The 19,959-nt window shown below is 52.9% G+C and overlaps 1 protein-coding gene across 1 annotated transcript in view; it reads right to left on the reverse strand.

The window, feature by feature from the left end:
- Positions 1 to 9,489: 9,489 nt before the first annotated feature.
- The window catches only part of CHCHD6 (coiled-coil-helix-coiled-coil-helix domain containing 6), a 257,547-nt gene continuing 247,077 nt past the window's right edge, over positions 9,490 to 19,959 (reverse strand). Inside the window, exons 7-8 of the mRNA XM_041761570.1 lie at positions 12,358 to 12,493; positions 9,490 to 9,701 (exon numbers count right to left, since the gene is read on the reverse strand). Of these exons, the coding sequence (XP_041617504.1) occupies positions 9,696 to 9,701; positions 12,358 to 12,493 (142 nt within the window). The 3' untranslated portion in view covers positions 9,490 to 9,695. The remainder of the gene's footprint in view (positions 9,702 to 12,357; positions 12,494 to 19,959) is intronic.

Raw genomic sequence — 19,959 nt, forward strand, 5'->3', positions numbered from 1 at the left:
TTCAGCAGGGAGCCTGCTTCTCCCTCTCCCTCTGTGCCTACTTATGCTCTCTCTGTCTCTCTCAAATAAATAAATAAAATCTTAAAGATAAAATAAAAATGTCCTGCAGTCACATCCCCAGTTAGGTTCATTATACCACTAATTCCCCCGATGTTTTCTAAGTTATTTCCCAACCCACTCCACCCCCCTGCTTCCCTCCAGAATGGAAGCCCCATGAAGACTAGGGCCTCATCTTTCTTTCTTTGTTCTTTTTTTTTTTTTTTTTAGGATTTATTTATTTATCTTAGAGAGAGGTCAGAGAGAGAGAGCAGGCATGTCCGTGTGCAGGGAGAGGCAGAGGGAGAGTCCCAAGCCGACTCTGTGATCTCCAGCCCTAGGCAGGGCTCAATCCCATGACCCTGAGATCATGACCTGAGCTGAAACCAAGAGTCACACACCCAACCGACTGAGTCCCCCAGGCATGGCGACCTAGCTTTCTCAGGATGAGTGTGCAAGGCAGGCATTCTGTAAGGGCTTGTGGGCTGTACTTGCTCTCTGTTGCTGTAACGGGTCACCCTAAAAATCTCATGGCTTCAAGCAGCAATCATTCGTTCTCTCTCATGGCTTCTGTGGGGGAACTGTGGGGGAACTGAGGCTGTGGCAGGACTGGCTGGTCTCTGCTGCAGTGTCTGAGGGCCTGGCAGGAAGGCATCGTCCTCCTGGCCATTGGATCCCAGACCCGTCTCCAGAGAGTTCTCTCGGAAGCTCCCGGCTGTGCCCAGGCCCACGTATAGCTCTGGGGCTGCGCGCTGGCTGTCCTGTGGATACGGTCAAGGTCATAGGTGGGAGTGGAGATGAGAAGAATTGTTGGAATTTCTGGGGAGCCTTTTTGAACCAACCCTCTGAGACACCCCTCCTGGGAGAACTCTCCCCTTGGGGGAAGGGCCCTATGGCAGCTGGAGGCTCCATCCAAAAGTGTGCACGCTTTGGAGGCAGTCCCCTCCCCTGCCCCAGGACTCTGCTCCCATCAGTGTTTACCCCTTGATGTCTTTTCTGGGTCGTGGGGCAAATGGTAGCGGCTCCCAGAGCCACTGTGCGGACCAGAGAAAACATATAGGCATCCCTGTGCAGAGGGATCTCCCTGAGGCACCTTGTTCACCCTCAACACCACCAGGCAGGGAGGGGCTGTTACTGTCCCCTTTTCACAGATGAGGAAATTGAGGCACAAAGAATTAAAGTGAGGTACCCCAGGGGGCATGCTGAGCAGGCTGCAGTCCGTTCTTCTGACCCCTGCACACCAGCATCTGCAGCAGCCCTGGCCATACTGCTCACCCCCTCGCCACCCCGGCCCCTTCCTGTGCTTTATGCTGTGTCACAGGGAATCTTTGTGATTTCCCACTTACCATGAGCTCTGCACATGATGCTGATTCCTTCTGTCCCCATGATGTCACCCTGCTGACCTTACCCAGCTAGCCCCCACACGGGATCTTCCTCTTCTGGGAAGGCCACCTTGAAGCACCCCCACCCCCACCCCTACTGGTCTGGTCTGGAGCAGCCTTGGACTCAGCACTGGACATCATCAGACATAAACAATGGACAGAACCAGATTTGACAAAAATCTAGCTTTGCTTCATCCAAAGGGACATTCACTGACTTGCTTCTCTGAAAGGTCCAAGGAGGTCTATCTTCAGGCATAGCTAGATCCAGGGCCCAGTAATATCTGCCTTCCTCTGTGTGCTTTCTCAAGTATGCTCTTCCAACCTGTCGGCCAAGATGGCCCTGGCAGCTTACTGGACCTACCAGGGCCATGAGACTCACTCCTCACTCTCTACTGCACACTATAAGGTGGGGGTTGGCTGTAGGGTGGCTAGGGACAGGTGGTTAGATGGGGTCAACCTCTCCCGTGCAGCAGCTGCTGGTGCTTCCAGCAGCCTTTACTGTTCATGAGGTCTGGCCTCTTTGCCTTTTTTTTTTTTTAATAATTCAAAGAGGCCTTTTAGTTATTAAAATATATGCTCATGACTTAGAAAAAAAAAATCCGAGAAGTGCACAAAAGGATACACAATGAAAAGTCAGTCTCCCTCTGGAGCATCCCAGCTCCTGCTGTGGGAGAGAGACTGTTATAGTTTTCCTGTGTCCTAGCAGACACCTCACACTGTTACAAGCAAATGCAAACACCTGGATATTCTTGCCTGTTTTCCCAAAAGATACAAACTGTATACACCCTGCCCTGAACCTCAGTTGTTTCTGGATTGTTTTCTTTCCTCTTGCTAGCCGACTTGTGGGATTATTCCACGAAGGCTATCTAGAGATACCTTCCTCTGTCTCTGTCCCGTCATCTAGCACTCTGGCAGGCACTCCTGGGGTTCCCTCAGTGAGTCACACTTTTGTATATCCCCTCCCCATAAGCGTATGACTTGCTTCTAATGGATAGGATCGAGCAAAGGTGAAGGGTTGTCTCTTTCACGATCCTATTAGGTCACATTGGAGACTCCCTTGCCGGCTTTGAAGAACTGAGACCATGATGAGGCGGGCCTGGGACAGTCACATGCTAGGGGATGGCCGTGGCCTCCAGCCTCCAGCCACAAGGGAATGAGTTCTGCCAACAGCCGGTGAGCTTGGTGGGAGGCCAGCCTGACCGCCCCCAACTGTAGCCTCATGAGACCCTCCCTGTGCAGGGCACCGGCTCAGCTGTGCCAGGGCTTCTGACCCAGGGGCGTGGGAGATGGTGTGCAGCCAGCTGGAAGCTGCTGGGCTGGTGGTTAATTTGTTAGGAAGCTAATAGCAGGGTGTGCTCCTCTCAATCCAGACGTCTGAGAAATTCTCCGTGTCCTCATGGGGAGCTCTAGTTTGTTCTTCATTGTGGGGCAGTATTTTGTTGTTTGATTAAACTGCAACCTGCCCATTCTGCTGTCTATGGATTTTGAGACCCTTTTAACTCCTTGGCTACTATGAACACAGTGGTCTGAGGATCCCTCCATGTTCCATTTAGACCATATACATATTCATTCCCCTGGATATCGATCTAGGAGTCAACTTGCTGCATGGATGTTTAACTTTATGAGAAACTGCCAAACCATTTTCCAAAGTGGTTTAAATACACTCCTCACAGCACTGTACGTGGGTCCCAGAGGTTGCTTATGCTCATCCACACCTGGTGGTGTCTGTCCTCAGAACAGCTACTGGATGGGTATGCAGAGGTATTTCTTTGTGGTTTTGTCTTGCATTTCCCTGATGAGTCATAAGGATGTAGGGCATTTTTTCATATGTTTATTGGCCTCCCCTGAGAGCTTCCTGATATTACTTTGTCTGCTCTAATTTATTCTCTGCCCATAAACCCTAAGCTGGAGCTGGAGGGAAAGAGAAACTCTCTTTACAAGGCTAGACTCGCTGGGGCAAATCATGAAGCCCAAGAACGAAGGTGACAAAGAGAGGAGAATGGTGCTAAGGGACTGAACTGAAGGAGAGCAAGCAGGTCCCAGTCACTGTGTAAACGCTCAAGTCACTGTGTAAACGCTGAAGATCCAGCCACACCAGATGCTTCCTCCTGCACTTGTCAATCCGACGAGCCAACACACTCTTCTTGCCTAGGTCAGTTTGAGCTAGGGCTCTGTCACTGGTGTGAGCAGGGGCTGAGGCAGCTACAGTCCAGGTTCCAGTCTGCCCAGGCTCTGGCCCTCAGGGACACTAACATTCTTTTTTTTTTTTTTTAAGATTTTATTTATTCATTTATGAGAGAGCCAGAGAGAGAGAGAGGCAGCGACACAGGCAGAGGGAGAAGCAGGCTCCATCCACGCAGGAAGCCCGACACGGGACTAGATCCCAGGTCTCCAGGATCACACCGGGGCTAAAGGTGGCGCTAAACCGCTGAGCCACGGGGGCTGCCCAACACTGACGTTCTTGAGGCCAACCAAGCTTGGAGAGTAAGTGCAGAGGGATGGGGGGCTCTGAATTCCAGGGCTCGACTAGCCCTCCCTGCTGTGGTCTGCACCCCACTTCATTATTGAGTGTGTTTTGAGGCTGAATAACCATGTAATTGGTTTATCTGTTCCACAGTCGAATTTCAGCAAATATGTTTTTCATAATTAGGTGATGTTTACTTAACGGGAATAACCAGCCCATTAAATTTAATGAGGCAGGTTATCAGGTATGAAGTAGAAGTGTTTTTCCTTAAGAGCGACCTGGATTTGGCCGTTCCTGGGGGGGCCAGGGAGGGGCAGGCAGCTGCCTTGTCTGGGTGTGGGAAGCCCCAGGGAGTAGGGGTGCAGGTATCCTGTCCTCACAGGAAACAGGAACCCCCCACCCCTGGTGTTCCCAGCACCCTTACTTTTTTCCCATTGCATGACATCCTATAATCATTGATTTTACCTTCTCTGGCTCTCCCACCCCCAGATCTCCAAGCTCTAGAGGGCAGGGTTTCCCCTTCCCCTTACTGCTGTATCTCCAGCATCTAGAAGATGACTGCACATAGTAGGCATTCAATGCAAACATTAGCTGTTCAAAATATAAATAAGGGAGACCTCTCAGCAAAGCCCTCTCTGACTCCACAGCCCGAGTACCCTGGGCCCGGAGCTCCCAGAGGAGCTCATCACAAGTGACCTCCAATAACATTTGGAATTATAACAACTCCTACTAACTCCTCCTGCTAGACTTATAAGCTCATGGGGGCATGCGCCAGGTATTGCCGTCATTTTCACAGCATGTAGGGTATAATAGCGTTAATATTAATTCTAGAAGCCTGTTCCGAGGCAGAGAGGAGCCTGTGGGGTGTTAATGTGAGTGTCCCTGGGGTCAACACTTCTGGGTGAGGGCAAGAAGCAGAGGGCAGGCCTAGCCAGGCTGCCAGGCACTGTCGATGAGGCCATGCCAAGGTCTCAGGGCAGAACGCTTTTCCAGCTTGCTCCAGGTTGGGGCGTGGGAGCTGGGCCTCCATACCCGCAGCAACAAGCAGTAGCTGGATACAGTGCCTGGCCCTGCTGGGGTGTGCCTTCGGTGAGGTGGCTCCCCAGCAAAAGTGCTTCCCAGAGGGAGGACTCGGGAGGGAGGCCCACACCTGGCCCTAAAGGGGACCTGGGCAGTAGGTCCTCTGCCCTCACATTTAGAGAGCATTAACCGTGGGACCCCTGTCGTCCCAACCCCCTTAGGGGATGGCGTCTAGGACTTTCTCCCTTTTACACGCGAGAAAAGAGAGGCCCGGGCTTGCAGTGGGTGCCGGGTCCGCGTAGCTCGGATGCCATGCCCTGCATCTTACACTGTGCCATGGGCTGGGCGCTCCAAGAGACCGTGCAAGGGCCAGAACGAACATCCTCAGACACAGGGCCCACTCCCACCTGGCTTCCTGACCACGCTTCCTTAGAGCCCTTGCTCTGCCATCAGCAACACGGGGTGTGCGTGCTCCCAGTCTCCAGTGACGACGGTGGACTTGGCTCCTCCTCCTCTTCGCTCAGGCAGTCCTGCTTCAGCTATTCGGCCTGCGCCAGGTGCACGCACACGCAGGATTTCCAAGGCAGACGGGCGTCCACCATCCCTGGTAGTGCCTGAACTGTCCCCCTCCGTTGTGTATGTTCTCTTTGTCCGGAAGTCTACCTGTATGACAGTAACACAACTGTTCCAGCCTTCTCAGGGTTTGCTGGTATGTTTGTTTCTCTGCTTCTATTTTTTTAAATATTTTTTTTATTTTTAGATTTTATTCATTTATTTATGAGAGACACACAGGGAGAGGCAGAGACCCAGGCAGAGAGAGAAGCAGACTCCATGCAGGGAGCCCGATGTGGGACTCGATCCCAGGACCCCGGGATCATGCCCTGAGCTGAAGGCAGATGCTCAACCGCTGAGCCACCCAGGCACCCCTCTCTGCTTCTATTTCCAACCAGCCTGTACCCTTATTACTAAGGCGGGGTCTCTCGTAAACAACACACAGGTGGATTATGTGTTGTGTGCGTGTGTTGGGGGGGTGGTTTTTGTTTTTTTGTGAATTTGCACACTTTAAAAGGCCTCTGATGCATTTCACCAAATGTGTTCTCTAGAGAGGTCATGTGAGTTGCCTCCTTCAGTGATGGCCTCAGTGGAGGGCCCTGTCCACATCTACAGTACCACTCTGCCTTCCCTGTGCACATTGGATATTTCTTCTATGCCCTGCTCTCACACCCACCTCAGCCATCTAGAATGATGTGGGATGTACAGCCACACCTGTACCCACTTGTGGGTGGATGAGGTGGTGGCGTGTGGCTGAGACAGGGCAAGTGTATGAATTCTGCCCCAGGGCTCACAGCCACCTCAGGGATGACACCAACTCAGACCCTGCGTTGGCACTGCTGGGCGTCTTCAGGTCAATAAGACTTTGGAAGGAATGAACTCCAGCCATTTATTTTGCCGGGGTCCACACTCCCCATCTGGGGGGTCAGGTGAGGGGAAAGGTGGAGGACTGGCCGCTTTAGCTGGGTTGCTTGAACAAGTAGAGTTGAGCCTCTGGACAGATGTCCCCAGGCCTGGCCCAGCACACGGCCAGGACTCCTGCTCCAAAAAAAGGTAGTGTCAGCACCATGCTCTGTGTAATCTTGGCCAAGTTACTCATACTGTCTGTGCCATGGTTTCCTCATCTGGAGAGTAGGTGTAGTAATGGCCCTACTTCACAGAGTGTGTGACTCTAAACGAATTTGCATTTACGAAGGGGGCGGGAGAGGACCTGGCATGTGGTGAATATCCCATAGGCTGAGGATTGACACCCCTCTGGAAGCTGTCCATCCAGCTGTGCCCGTAAAAGCCAGACACACGCACAGTATGTGTGCATACCTATCTGCGCCCACTACACACCCACCCAAGCACGGGGCACAGGGACACCTGCAGACACATGTACTTGCTCAGCAGCCCCCTCATGCTGAAGCCCTTCTTGTGGGCCGGGGTCTCAGAGCCACCCCTCCAGAGCAGGTGGCCAGGCCTTGCTGTCCAGTTCCAGCTAGTTCCAGCCAGTTCCAGGCTCAGCTAATGGGTGGCATGGGTGAGGATGGAGGATGGGAGCAGGGACAGGCCATGAGCGGCCACTTCTCAGGGCAGCCATGCCCCTCAGAGGCTCTAGTTCACAAGAGCAGGGCCCCTGAGCTGCCAGCACCCCCTGGGTGACCCTGCCTCTTCCCTTTGTCCCTGCAGTCCTGGGTGATATGAGCTTCCCTCCGTTTCTGGGCTATCATACCAGTCCATTTAGGTTTTTGGCTTCTCCATCTTCTTTGTAGTCAATACTCTATATTCAGTTCCTTATGTTTAGATAATCAGAATGCTCTCAAGTTTCTTGGTTGGACCCTGGAAGTCACAGCTAACATCATATTTAATCCCCTAGCAACCAGGTGGGATGGGTATTAACATTCCCTCTCAACAGCCATGTGGCTGGGACTTGAGCCCAGGAATGTCTGCCTCCAGGTCCATACAATGTTGGACACACCTCTCACCCAGGAATGCTCTCTCAGGCTTGACTTCCTACCACATATGGCCACATGGAAGGACTGGAGATACAGGTCCACACAGGTGACCCACAAATGCACACACATGCACGCACACAGAGCCTACCTTGAGCACATGCCCCTCCCCTTCACACTCCAATACAATGATATAGTGGCTCTGAACAAATACCCCCTAGTCCCCAGAAGTAGGGAAGAAGTAGACATCACACAGAGGAGCTTGGTTCCGACTTGGGGGAAATTGGAGAAATGGGCTGAAATCCAGGTAGAGAGAGCCAAGGAGCATTAATTAGCAGGTGGGGACAATGGCTGGTTGCCTGTGCAAACACAGTGCACATGTATAGACCATGGCATACACATACATGTGTACAGATACAGACGGGCAGATGTACACAGACCTCTGCACACACAGAAAAGTATCTATTTACATATTCACAGATGCACAGGTGCACACAGACCTGTGCAGACACATGTACATACACACAGGTATCTATATATACATGCACAGACAGGTACATGCACACAGACCAGTGTGTGCAAACACAGCTGCCCTCAGCCAACTCCCAGGTAGAAGGATGGAATCTGAGAGAGATTCCTGTGGGATTGAGAAGTTAAACAAAGCCCTGGATGCCACAGGCTTCTGCGGGAGTCTCAGAAAGGTCTCAGCACTTCCGGCTTAAGGACAGCTCTGATATCGCTGAACATCAACAATCCAGGTGACCTGTGACACCTCCTCCTCCCCCACCATGCTGGCCTGACAAAGGGCCAGCCCTTCCTTGGGCTGCTGGGGGAGGCTGGGATGAGGCTTGGGCCAGGGCACCCTGCCACATACTAGGGCTGCTCACCTCTGTGTGCTTTCTGAATGCTTCCTTGTGTGGAAGGAAGCAGCTTTGGCAAGCTGACCCAGAACTTGGAGAGAGGGCATCTCCCAAAGCTCCTTTCCTCTCAGCCAATATGTAGCTTGGCCGAATAAAGCTGCCTTGTGCTACCTGCCCAGACAATTGGACACTGCCAAGCCTCAACCCCGACTTGAGCTTTGTGTAAGAGAATTCGGAGATGAGTGGAGAGGCCTGGGCTGCAAAGCCTGAGTCAAGATCCAGACATTCAGCTCCAGATGGCTAGGGGCTCTCCAAAGGAACTTTCATAGGAAATCCAAGGTCATTAGCAGAGCAGTTAGTGGATCGGAAGCCCCACCTCACACTCCGCCTGCTGTCTCCCTCACAAAGCACTGAGCCAGGCTGGGTGCAGCTCTGGTGTGGTCAAGGCGCCTCAGTTGGGTATCTGTCAAAGGTCAAGGACTGGTGGGCTGGTGTGTGGACACCACCTGAGCAGAGCCTGTCACAAAGCATTGTCTTCTGCCCTTCTCAATTCCTGCATCCCTCATTTCAGTCCCCGGAATCACCAGCACTCAAGCCAGGAATCCAGAAGTCATCCTCCATCCTCCCCTACACCACTCAAGTGCTAATCTCAGCTCCTATGCCTCACCTTGGTCTGTCCTCTGACCTGGCCCACCAGCCTCCCATTTATCATGCCCTTGAATACCTGCAGGGCTCTCCCTGGTACTTAGTCTTGCTCCACATGAGCCTCCCCTCCCTGAGAGCCATGGCAGTGTCCCTCAGAGGGACCCCCGATGCTGTGGCCTGGCATCCCCACTACCCCACTCAGTCCTTACCCTGCTCTCTGTAAAGCCCAGCTGTGCATGCTCTGTGTCCCCTGAGCCCTGCATGTAGGGTCCCACTCACACAGCCTCTGGCTTGCCCAGAAAGTCCTCCATTTGGCTTCTCACTGGAGCTCAGATAGAGCCTGTCGGGAAGCTGGCCGGTTCTCTCTGTTCCATCCCTAGAAAGAACTGCATTCCCCTCCTTTCATCTCATACCTGCTCTGGGCTGGCCTTTTGCCATTGCAGTATAAGTGTGGGTTTCCACATCTGTCTCCCCTGCTAGGCTGGGTGTTCCCCACGTGGAGCAGCCTGTTTCATTCAGCCTGCATCGCCATGGTCCAGCCCAGGTACTTACAGGGAGGAGGCAGCAAGGGGCTGTATGCCAGTCAAGAGAATGACTGAAAACAAAGACATCTGCTTTATTTGTTTTTGGACAGTAGCACATATTCTATTTCTTGAACACATGGCAGCCCCAAGCACAGAGGCATCCATAGGCACCCAGGAGAAAGTAGTTGTGGCCTAGAGGGCCGCAGACTGTGGTCCCATAACTGGTTCCTTCTTCAGGGCTCCAAGTCACTGCCAGGGCCAGGGTTAAGGGCCGTTCCTCACCCCTACAAAGGAGAACAGGTCAGGGTTCAGTCACAGCCCGCTCTGTCAGGAACCCTGTGCCCATCCCCTCCTCCAGGAGGAGCCCCAGCTCTTGGGATGCCCCAGGAGTGGGAGTGTTTAATGGAAAGGGTGCCCTGTAGCCGGTCCCTGAGACCTGGGACTGAGGCTCTTCATTGCCATGCCCAGTGCCCACTCAACATGTGCCTAGAGCAGCCCACTAACATGGATCCCGCATTCATCTGCCTCTCCACCCCACTGTTCCAGACAGGCAGGCCTCAGTCCAATGCTGCTTTGCCCCACCAAGGTCTCCCCTGTTTTCTTACTTAACCACCCAGAGTTTTCTAAGTAAAACCAGTCAGAAAGCATGTTCTGGTATGTGAGAGCCCACACACGACAATCAGGCTATTTGTTGCTAGAAACTGCCTCCAAGGTGCAGTGTCCATGTGCCTGTGCTTGGAAGGCCCCACACAGGTGCCGGCAGGAGCTCGCGGGAGGTGCCTCCCGCCCCGCCTCTGACCAGGTGGGCCTGCACCTCTGCTTTTCTGCCAGAGAGGAGGCCTTCTGCCACCTGGCACTTCTAGAAGCAAATCACCATCAGAGGTGCTCCAGGCCCCACTCTGGCTCCAACAGAAGCCTTCCGAGGCAGAGGCTGGCAGAGGGCAGCAGCACTTGTTGCATCTCAGCCACAGGGTACAACGTGTGCGTTTGGGCTCTGAGGCCCTGCAGGAGTTGGTGAACACGGTTCTTCCGCGGGAACGCTGCAGACGCAGCACAGTGGGAGCAGGGCTGGCCTCTGCTGCTGCCAGTTGCTCAGTCTCCAATTTAGGCTTTAATAACGCCAGGGGGGTGGGGGCCAGGGAGGAGGGAGCCAGGCCTGGCAGTGCCCCAGGGCCTCTCAGGCATGCTAGAGCTACAAAGAACACACTGGAGTTAAATGCAATCTGTCTTCCTTCGTAATCACATTTTTGCCTCAGTGCAATGAAGATATATTGGCGAGATGTGTTTGTTAAAGATATAGTCTGCTGGGGGTGGGGCTGAAAACCCTGGCTGTGGGACCTGAAGGAAGAGAAGGGGAGGGTGGCCAGGGCTCTGCAGGGTGCAAGAGGGTTCTGTGGGGGAATCAAAGGGGCCATGGCAGGACCCCAGGTCTCTCCCTCCGTACAAAGTTAGGTGCATGGTGTGCAAACACAGGCAATGGTCCGCTGATCCTGCAGGGCAAGGGTTCTCCTGCAAGCCTGCACAAACACCTTGGTAGACGTAAAGGGGTGCAGGAAGGCCATCTGTTCCCCCCTGGGGGAACTGTGCAGAGCAACTGGCCCAGCTCTGGTCCGTGCTCAGGGACTGTTGGCAGTACCTTTCCTGCTTAATGTGAGCTTTCCATGCTCCACAGCGGGGAGGAAACATGATCTCTGACCCAGGCTTCGTGCCCCACCTGGTGCCCTGCAGAGCTGCTGGGCTCTGAGCTGTCCCACAGCCCACTGAGGGCAGGGGCGGTGCTGCCCGGCCTTGAAGCCCAGACGGCACACTGCACCTGTGCTGTGCATGAGATGTGGCCAGTGCTGCAGCAGCTTCACCTCACAGGGCCCATGCTGACAGAAAAGTGAGGAGGGTTCTGCTGAGGCCAGGCTATCGAGGAGGAGACTGCCAGAGCTAGCCAGGGGGCACCTGACCTCTGACCTTGGCCTTTCCACCACCACCACCTCTAGCAGCTTGCTTCCTACTCAGGCTAAAGGGGTTTTTCCATAGGAAGAAGGCCACATCCTACAGCCCTCTGAACCAACATGCCAGCCCTCTGGTGGGGTCCAAGCCAAGTGCCCTAAGTGAATGATGAGGAGGGGCCAGGTCTGGCCTGGAGCAGTGGACTGCTGAGCTTGGGAAGGGGGTAGAATTCTCTAGAAAAGGAACAGGAACTGGGGGAAGGGGGAGGGCAGGACTGGGAGCTGGCTGGGAGGGTGAGGGAAGGAGGGCAAGACCTTGGGACCAAGTTTTAGGAGAGGCCCACTGCCAACCTCAGACATCTAGGACATCCCACTGCTGCCCTGCAGGAGCACTGGGGAGTGTGTGAGACGTGGGACCGCTCACCAGAGGCTGGGCACCAGCATGCCTGTCCAGACCAGCACAGAGGGGGTGGGCTGAGAGGTACCCTGCGCTCCCTCACCCAGGCAGGCAGGCCACACCCACTCTTCCATCTCCTTGAACCCAGAGGCTCTTCTCCTTCTAGGGCTGTCCCTGCCCTACCTGCACCATGGGCCCTCCTCTGAGCTCCCACCCCCAACTCCTCAAAGGTGACAAGTGGGTGGCACATAGCCTGTCCTTTGAATGTGGGGCCCAGGGCTACTTTCAGAGCTGCTCCCACACCTAGAGCTTACTCAGAGCTGCTCCTGGACCCAGCCTAATGTGGCCCAGTGCCCGAGGCCTTTTCTCCTAACCCAGATATCTGAGAGCGGTCATGGGATCGGTCATGGGATCAGCAAGCAGAACTCTCAACCAGGAAGTGACAGAGGAAATTGAAGGCCTGAGTCTGTGACTGCAAAAGGCAGCAGCCTTGAGGTTAGCATGTCTGATTTAGCACACAAAGACAGGAAGAGGGAGTCCAGCACTCACACCCTGCCCCCAGGCACCCAGCAGCCCAGGCAGGAGGGCAGGGTGAGGTCTTACCTTGTGGGCAGCACTCACGCAGTGCTGGTAAGCCTTGACCAGGTCCGAGCACAGGAGCACTTCTTGGAGGTGGTCGCGATAGCAGTGGAGGATCTGTGCCTGCAGCCCTGAACACACGGGCTCTATCCTACGGGGCCTGCAGGGACAGAGAGCAGCCAGGCCTGGGATTCGCTCCCAGTAGGTAGAGGCATCAGCTCATTCACTCAACACCACAGGCTAGGCATCTGCAGCCATCAGTGTCCAGTTATCCCCCAGAGAGAACCAGGGGACACAGGGGGTCAAATGCTGTCACACAGCAGCAGACGCCAAAGGGACTGGTATCCACACTGGCTCTAGCCCTAAGGGTAGAGGGGCTGAGGTGGCCAGCTGGAAGCCTACTGTGCCCTCACCTGCTGCCTCATAGGACTCTTCCTGCCTAAAGGGTACACCCGACTGTGACCACGTGACCATACAGAATGCATCTTCTCACGTGAAGTTGTTAATCTGATTTCAAAACCTAATATGTGCACAGTGAGGAAAATTGCAAAAGTACAGAAAAGTCTAAAAAAATATGTAACATTTTTAGAACCTTACTTCTTAGAGATAACCTCTGCAGTATTTGGGGGATGCTTTACTCTTTTTCTTTGTTTATTGAAGCAGGTTCAGAACCTACAAAAAAATGAGTATGTTTTCTTTTCTAAAATATGAAACTAGGGCAGCCCAGGTGGCTCAGCAGTTGAGCGTCTGCCTCTGGCCCAGGGCATGATCCCAGGGTCCTGGGATGGAGTCCCACGTCGGGATCCCTGCAGGGAGCCTGCTTCTCCCTCTGCCTGTGTCTCTTCCTCTCTCTGTCTCTCATGAATAAATAAATAAAATCTCTTAAAAAATAAAATAAAATATGAAACATAAACCAAGTAAAATATGCTAAAGTGGGTCACCACCATCCATGGGCTACTCCAACTAGTTTGTCTTCCCTTGCCTCTCCCTTTCTTCTTGCTCTCCCGCACATAAGCACACGCTCCCGCCACACGCCAGGCATCGCCCTACTCATGGACTCCTAGCAGCCCTGTGCAGTATGTGCTATGATTTTCCATCCCTTGCTGCAAATCAAGAAACTGAGATACAGAGGATAAAGTAACCGACCCAACATCACATGCTGCGAAGTGGGAAGGGGGAAGATATATTTGTTTACGTAGGCTTGGTCGCACTGTTTCCATAGATTGGTTTTCAGGCCAGGTCCATGTGGGAACCTTCGCTGCCATCGATGGAATCACAATACCTGATGTGGCCTTTCAGAATACACACTACCCATGGTCAGGGCACTCGGTGGGAGCCGTAAAAATGCAGAAAGCCACTCCTGAATGTTCACAGCAGCGAGACCATCACTATGATGCTTGACACAGCTCTGCCTCCGTCACACACAGCAGGGAGACTTTCAGGTTCATAATTCTCCCAGCCGAGTGCCTCTATATTTTAGAAATCCAGCCATGCAGTAGGTGCTGGAATGCAGCAGCACCATTATTATTTTAAAATAACTCAAACAAATGGAGTTCATCAGTTAAGAATGGCAAGCAATGGAATGCTCAGTGGCTTAGCAGATAAGATACCCAGTATTTACTGGTCTGGAGGTGGCACTTCTGCCATTGCTGAACCACTGATGCCACACCAGGCCTGGGTCCCTCTTCCTTCCCCTGTGCCATCCCTGTGTGTTGGCTACCATCATCCTCAGGCCTGCTTGTCTCACGCACGTAAAGTGAATAGGAGAAGGAGCCTTCCCATTCTTGGGAAGGAGGTTAGCAGAAAGGACAGCTCTGGAGGCCACACTGGCCTGGCTCTACTCCAACAATGTGTGATTCCATTAGGTTTTGAGGATGAGGCCATGGAGCCGATGCTGGTCTCTACTACCATGTTATTCTAGACCTTGAGATCATAGTCTTGGTTCAGGTCTACATGGCATGGATGAGGTCTTAGAGATTTCATACTTAGGATATGTGGAGTTATGTTTCAGCACTAGCCTCCAATCTCCACACAGGGGAGACAGATAGGCTCCTAGAATTCACTCCATTCCTCTCTGGACCCTGGGACCCCCTTTACTGGGTTCCATCTGCCAATGCCCATAGCTGGGGTCACAGGGGTACCCACCTGACTCCCCCCAATGCTTGTAGGATGTCTCTCCATTCTTATTTAAAAACTCTGACATGGTGGCATCTAATTGTGGGCCTTTCAAAATGGATTTTCAGCCTTTTGCTGAGCATTTCATCCTGGGCAAATTCTCTCTACAACTATGCTAAATGCTTAGCTTCCAATTGTTCTAATCTTCTCCCTTAGGACACCAGGAACACACAGATTTTTGCTTTCTGCCCTCCATCTCATCTATCTTCCCCTCTTTGTTTTACTCTCTGGTTCTCTGTTCTGCGGAGGAATAGCTTTTCCCTTCCCTTCCCTTCTTGGTTCCAGACCTGCCCTTGGCAGGCTAAAGCCCATGAGGCCACCTCTTTTTGTGGCTCTTTCCTGGTCCTCTGTTGCTGTAGCTCCTGAGGGCATAGCCTTTGTCGCACCCCCTTTTGTATCTCCTGAGGTGGCACCCCCTCCTCCCAGCATGTGACCCATGAGTGCCATTCCCGGCTGCAGCCCAGCAGCTGGTAGTTGCTCTGCAGGCATCCACGGTTGGGGGAAGCACCAAGCTCTGTGGAGGCAGAGCTGTAGCTGTAAGTCTGTACAAAGCCTACAGGTCTATAGGGAAACAAGACAGGTGGTGTCAGAGGGGCCTGGGCCAGGTGGAATGGCTGAGTTGTCCTGGACCTCAGTTCGGACTCCACAAGGCCTTGCCTTCCCCAGATCTGCCACAGGGACCCTGGCTTTCACTCTGCAGGCCCTAAGAAGGTAGAGTAGGTGTTTTCTTCTTGTCCCTTTTCATCTGTCCCCACGACCTTTGGTTTCACATCCCTGGATGAAGGTCCCTGTGCATTTGAGGGTAAACATCACAGAACCCCCAATGAGCTTTAAGTTCAGGAGAAACTGGGCCATGGCAAAATCCATCCCATCCACACCAGTATCACCTCTGGGACTCCAGAAGCTTCTCTCCTCTGGGATTCATCAGGAACAATATGAGGAGACAGAATGGCAGGCAAATGTCAACTGGAAGAAATTTCACCCGTTTGCCTACTAAATGGCTCTGAATGGGATAGGAGGATAGGGAGAGTACGACTCTCCAAATAAAAGGCTTTCTCTGAAGCAAGGCAGGGCAGGGCCTAGGGTCCGGTCATTCATGAAATCAGGTGCATTCTATCCAAGCACAGCTCCACCCTGCCCCAGTCCACAGCAATCCTGTTTACACTGCATACAATTCAGTGTAACACTGAGAAACATTCAGTCTCATGAACAGCTGCTTTTCGAATGCACAAAAAAATGTATCCACAGCGTGCTATAAACTTTCCAGGGGTTGAGATGAGCCCTGCTCCCTTATCTGAGGGATGTTCACTGCCACATGTTTAGACCTTATGATCCACATGGCTTTGAGGGTATCAACATCACCCAGGTCAGAAGGCTGAAAGCACACTACTGAGGAAGGTAGCTCACCTCTCTGACCCTTACTTTCCTCATCTGCAAATGGGAACAACATCTGCTCTGGGCTGATGAAGGCCAGACAGGCATGTGCACGACAGTGTGTAGTAAAGTACTGCTCTCACCAACAACCTGGCTGCCAGTGGTCAGGCTGGGGTAAGAGGAGGACTAAAGAAGGGACGCTGTGTAGCACTGGGTGCTATGTAGCACTGAATGGAGAGTGAAGATGAGGTGGCTTTGGCAGCTGAGACCCCAGATGTCGGCTCCAAGGGTGGGGGGCACCTTGTCTGAACATGTCCCTCTTCTAAGCTCTAGTATTTTCCAGACCCTGTTCAGATGTCTCTTAGGCCTTGCGGGTGCCTCCTTCCTCAGGAATCTTACTCTACTGATCACAGTGTTATCTTTTCCTAGCATCCAGCAGACCCCTGAGCATGGCGCCCTATGGACCAGTGGGGAAAACACAGGGCTCACCCCAAACCTTAGGCAAGGCTCTGGCTTTGTCATTCCCACTGTGTGATCAGGGGTCAGATGGGGAGGAGTGCCCCACTGTGCAGAGCTGCCCAAGACTTGGCACAGGGGTTAGTTCTCAATACCAGCAAGACTTCTGGTGAGGTGGTGTCACAAACACTGAGGAAATGGGCTGAATGCTCCTTCCTCTGCACAAAGGGCTTCCACACCTCCCCTGAGGGCTGGTGTGATGGCTGCAGGTAAGACACACCATAAGCAGACAGCAGAGACCACCCGGTCCCTCAGATAACAGGCCCCATGGGACTGACCAGGGACAAAGCACAGATACTGGGGGTGAAGGCCTCAGAAAGGCCAACAATGTACCAATGACTTCTGTACATTCAGCATTGTGCAGCCCCCCATCCCCCCACCCCCCATGCTGCCCATGAACCAGAGTTCTACCTCCTTGGTGATAATAACAGGTTCCCATAAAAGCAGTGATAAAGAACATTAGAAAAAGGCAAAGTATTACCCAGGAATGAAAACACACCCTTCCTTCCCATCCAGTGATACCATAGTCAGGCCAACGAGGCCAGCAGTGAAGAGATGCCCTTCCTCAGATGCTCCCTTCTGCTGCTCAGCTCCCTGTCTGAAAAGCGGGAGTTGCTCTCACCACCAGGCACCACACATTGGGAACCCTTCCACCTCTGGGTTGCCCACTCCCCTCCCCTCCCTCTCTGGGCACACAGGCCCCTTAGACCTTTACCTTTGCTGTGCAACCCCTCAGCTAGCTCACCTATCACTCCCACCAAACCCTGAACTGCTCCTCCTCCCACTGCCAATCCCCAAGGTCTGTTCCACAGTTTTACCCTATGGATCTCTAGATTTCAGAATCCAAAAGGCCCCTGGAGCCCTCACCCAAGCATCCCATATTGTCCCAACTCCCCATTTTCCTCAATGGAATTCACCATCTAGTACCAAGGAACCCATTCCCCCTCTCTAGTTTCCTGCCTTGATGAGTGGCAGGCATGGTTATCCCTCCAGCCACCCAACTCCGTCAAAAAACTAAAGTTGTTCTAGATGTTTCCTCCGCCTTCATTCTAGATATCTTCTCCTGCCTTCATCTTAATGTTTCCCTTTTGACTCTAACTAAACCAGCCCCACCTTTGTGCATTCAAACTGGAAATTGAAGATGTCCATTCCACATCCCAAACAGCTCAGAAACTCATTCTCCCATTCCTGGTAACCTAATTTACCCTCCTCTGGGCATACCTAGATGGCACTCACTGCTCTCCCTGCCAACCATCCTTGGCTGAGGTGAGGTCTTTTATCCCCCTCAGATGCTCCATTGGGCCCCTGGCTCCTGTTTGTAGAAGTGCTACCTGCCCCTCTCCTGCCTCCCCTGCCCCTCCTGTTGCTCCAAATCCGAGTGATTCTCATGGCAAACTCTCCTAGGCCTTCTCATTGGCCATAATGATCCTTCGAGAGGGTCCTCTGCTCTCCCTGAGCTCCCATGGCCTCTCCTTTGCCTCACCAGCTTCCCTCCTCCATGCCACTCCCTCTCATCTCAGGGCCTTCTTCCCCGTGTCTCTACCACAATCCATCAGTGCCTTGTGGGCACAGAGCACATCTCTACCTTGGCATCCCCAACTTCAAACACCTTTCTGCAGGGGTCTCTATCTGTAGGGCTCTCTGTCAGCAATGCCTTCTCACCCCCAGCACCTGAGTGGTCTCCCCTACCGGCCTTTCTCCCTTATGCCTTCACCATTCTACTTTGTCCACCAATACTCTCATTTTCCCAAAAAGTTGAAAAACATCTCAAATCCAAATCACCTGTGCCTCTCCCTGCCCTATCAACCTATTCTCCTTTCCAAGAAGCATTGCCCAGGGCTCCCAGTCCCAGTGCTCACCCTTAGTCCCCAGGTCAGCCTCATCAGGCTCGTCTTGTTTGGGGCGATCACCACAGCCCTGTTTTGGTCAACAGCACCATCTATGCCCAGAGGCTGGGAGGCCCCAATCTGACTCTGCTCCACTAGCCCCTCTCTCTCTGCTCGCTGAGAGCTCCAGCTGTGCCCCCTCTTCTTCCCACAGCACTCGGGCTCACAGTCCACACTCCATGCCGGAGTTCTGGGGCTGTGGGCACACTGACGGCTGAGCAGCCCAGATGGACCAAGCAGGCCTGGTTCTCGTTCTAGCACCCTCTTCCTCCTGCTTTCTTACCTTGGGCGACAGCATAAACACTGGCCGGACTGGCTAGATGCCCATTCATCCCTGACTTCCCCATAACTCACTTCCACCTCCCCACCACACTGAAGCTGCCCCAGGCTTTGTCTCCCAGAAGGCCCTCATCCATTCCCTAGTACGCTCATGATTACAACAGCTGCTTAAACTCCTCCTTACCTCTGGCCTATCCTCCTTACTGCAATTGGTGATTTTTCTAGAACATAAAGTAGGCCATATTTCTAAAAATCCACACCAGTTTAAAAACCCATTTCTTGGGTGATTAGAGCTCACTGGAACCTGCGAAGCATTACCTCATTTAGTCACCAGAGAACTTTACATAAGGTGGGAATCAAACTTTTCCTTAGTTTATCTTAAATGGAGAAACTGGTTCAAAGAGACGTAGCAGTTTGCTCACACTAACATCTGACAAGCAGGACCAGCAATCAGGTCTGAACTTGACTCTAGGCCTGCTGTCCCACTACATGCCCATGGCCTTTGAGTGGCCTCCACATACCCTGGTACTGCCATCTGTCATCCTTGTCTAGCCATGCAGTTGATATCACTACGCACTAGCCTGAATGCCCTAAAAGGGCAGGCTGTGTCTCTAGCACCTCACAGGCTGAGTGAGGGGATTAGTCTCAGGCCTAGGTGGCCCGCTGGCCTCTTGGCTTTGGTCTCATTTCCCCCAAGACACAGGTGAACCATGGGGAAGTACCTGGAACATGGCCTGCAGACCCAGGTGCTCCTGTCTGTGTTCCTTCTCTGGTCTCGCTCCCACAATCCGCGGGGTGAAGCTTTAGTAGCCTTCACTCGCTGTAGGAACCTCCCTGATACATTCTAATTGCACACACACCCCTGGATTCTTACACATCTACCTGCCTGTCTCCACACAGGCCTTGGAGAGCCCAGGGTGGGCTCAGAGCTGTGCTAGGAAAGCTGGTGACTGGCTATACCCTGAAGGGAGGGCCTACCAGGAGCATCAGGAGGGGAGGAAACTCAGCTTTATGAAGCAGCAAGTGTGCCATGCATTCATCTACTATTATACCCTGTTCACAGAGCAAGGCTATCAGACGAAGTGGATGCATCCACTGGAGCTTCCAGCAGCTCCATGTCATTCTACATGGCTGGCCAGGGAGGCAGGGTTTGGTCCACAGCACTGAGCCTGGGCTAGCACAGCCCCACAGCCTCATGGGCCTGGTGAAAGTTCCAGGGCTGAAATCTGCAGAGAGAAAAGGAACTGGGCCTCCAACAGCCATGGTCATGGCCCAGATGGAAACAGACCCTCATGTCATCTGAACTTCTCCATTCACAACTAGGGACTTTTTAGCTTCCTGTACATGAGCTTTGGCTGAGGTGAGCTAGAGTAGGGTATCTATCACTTATAGCTGA

This window comes from Vulpes lagopus, chromosome 7, assembly GCF_018345385.1.
Source record: "Vulpes lagopus strain Blue_001 chromosome 7, ASM1834538v1, whole genome shotgun sequence".
Lineage (NCBI taxonomy): Eukaryota > Metazoa > Chordata > Mammalia > Carnivora > Canidae > Vulpes > Vulpes lagopus.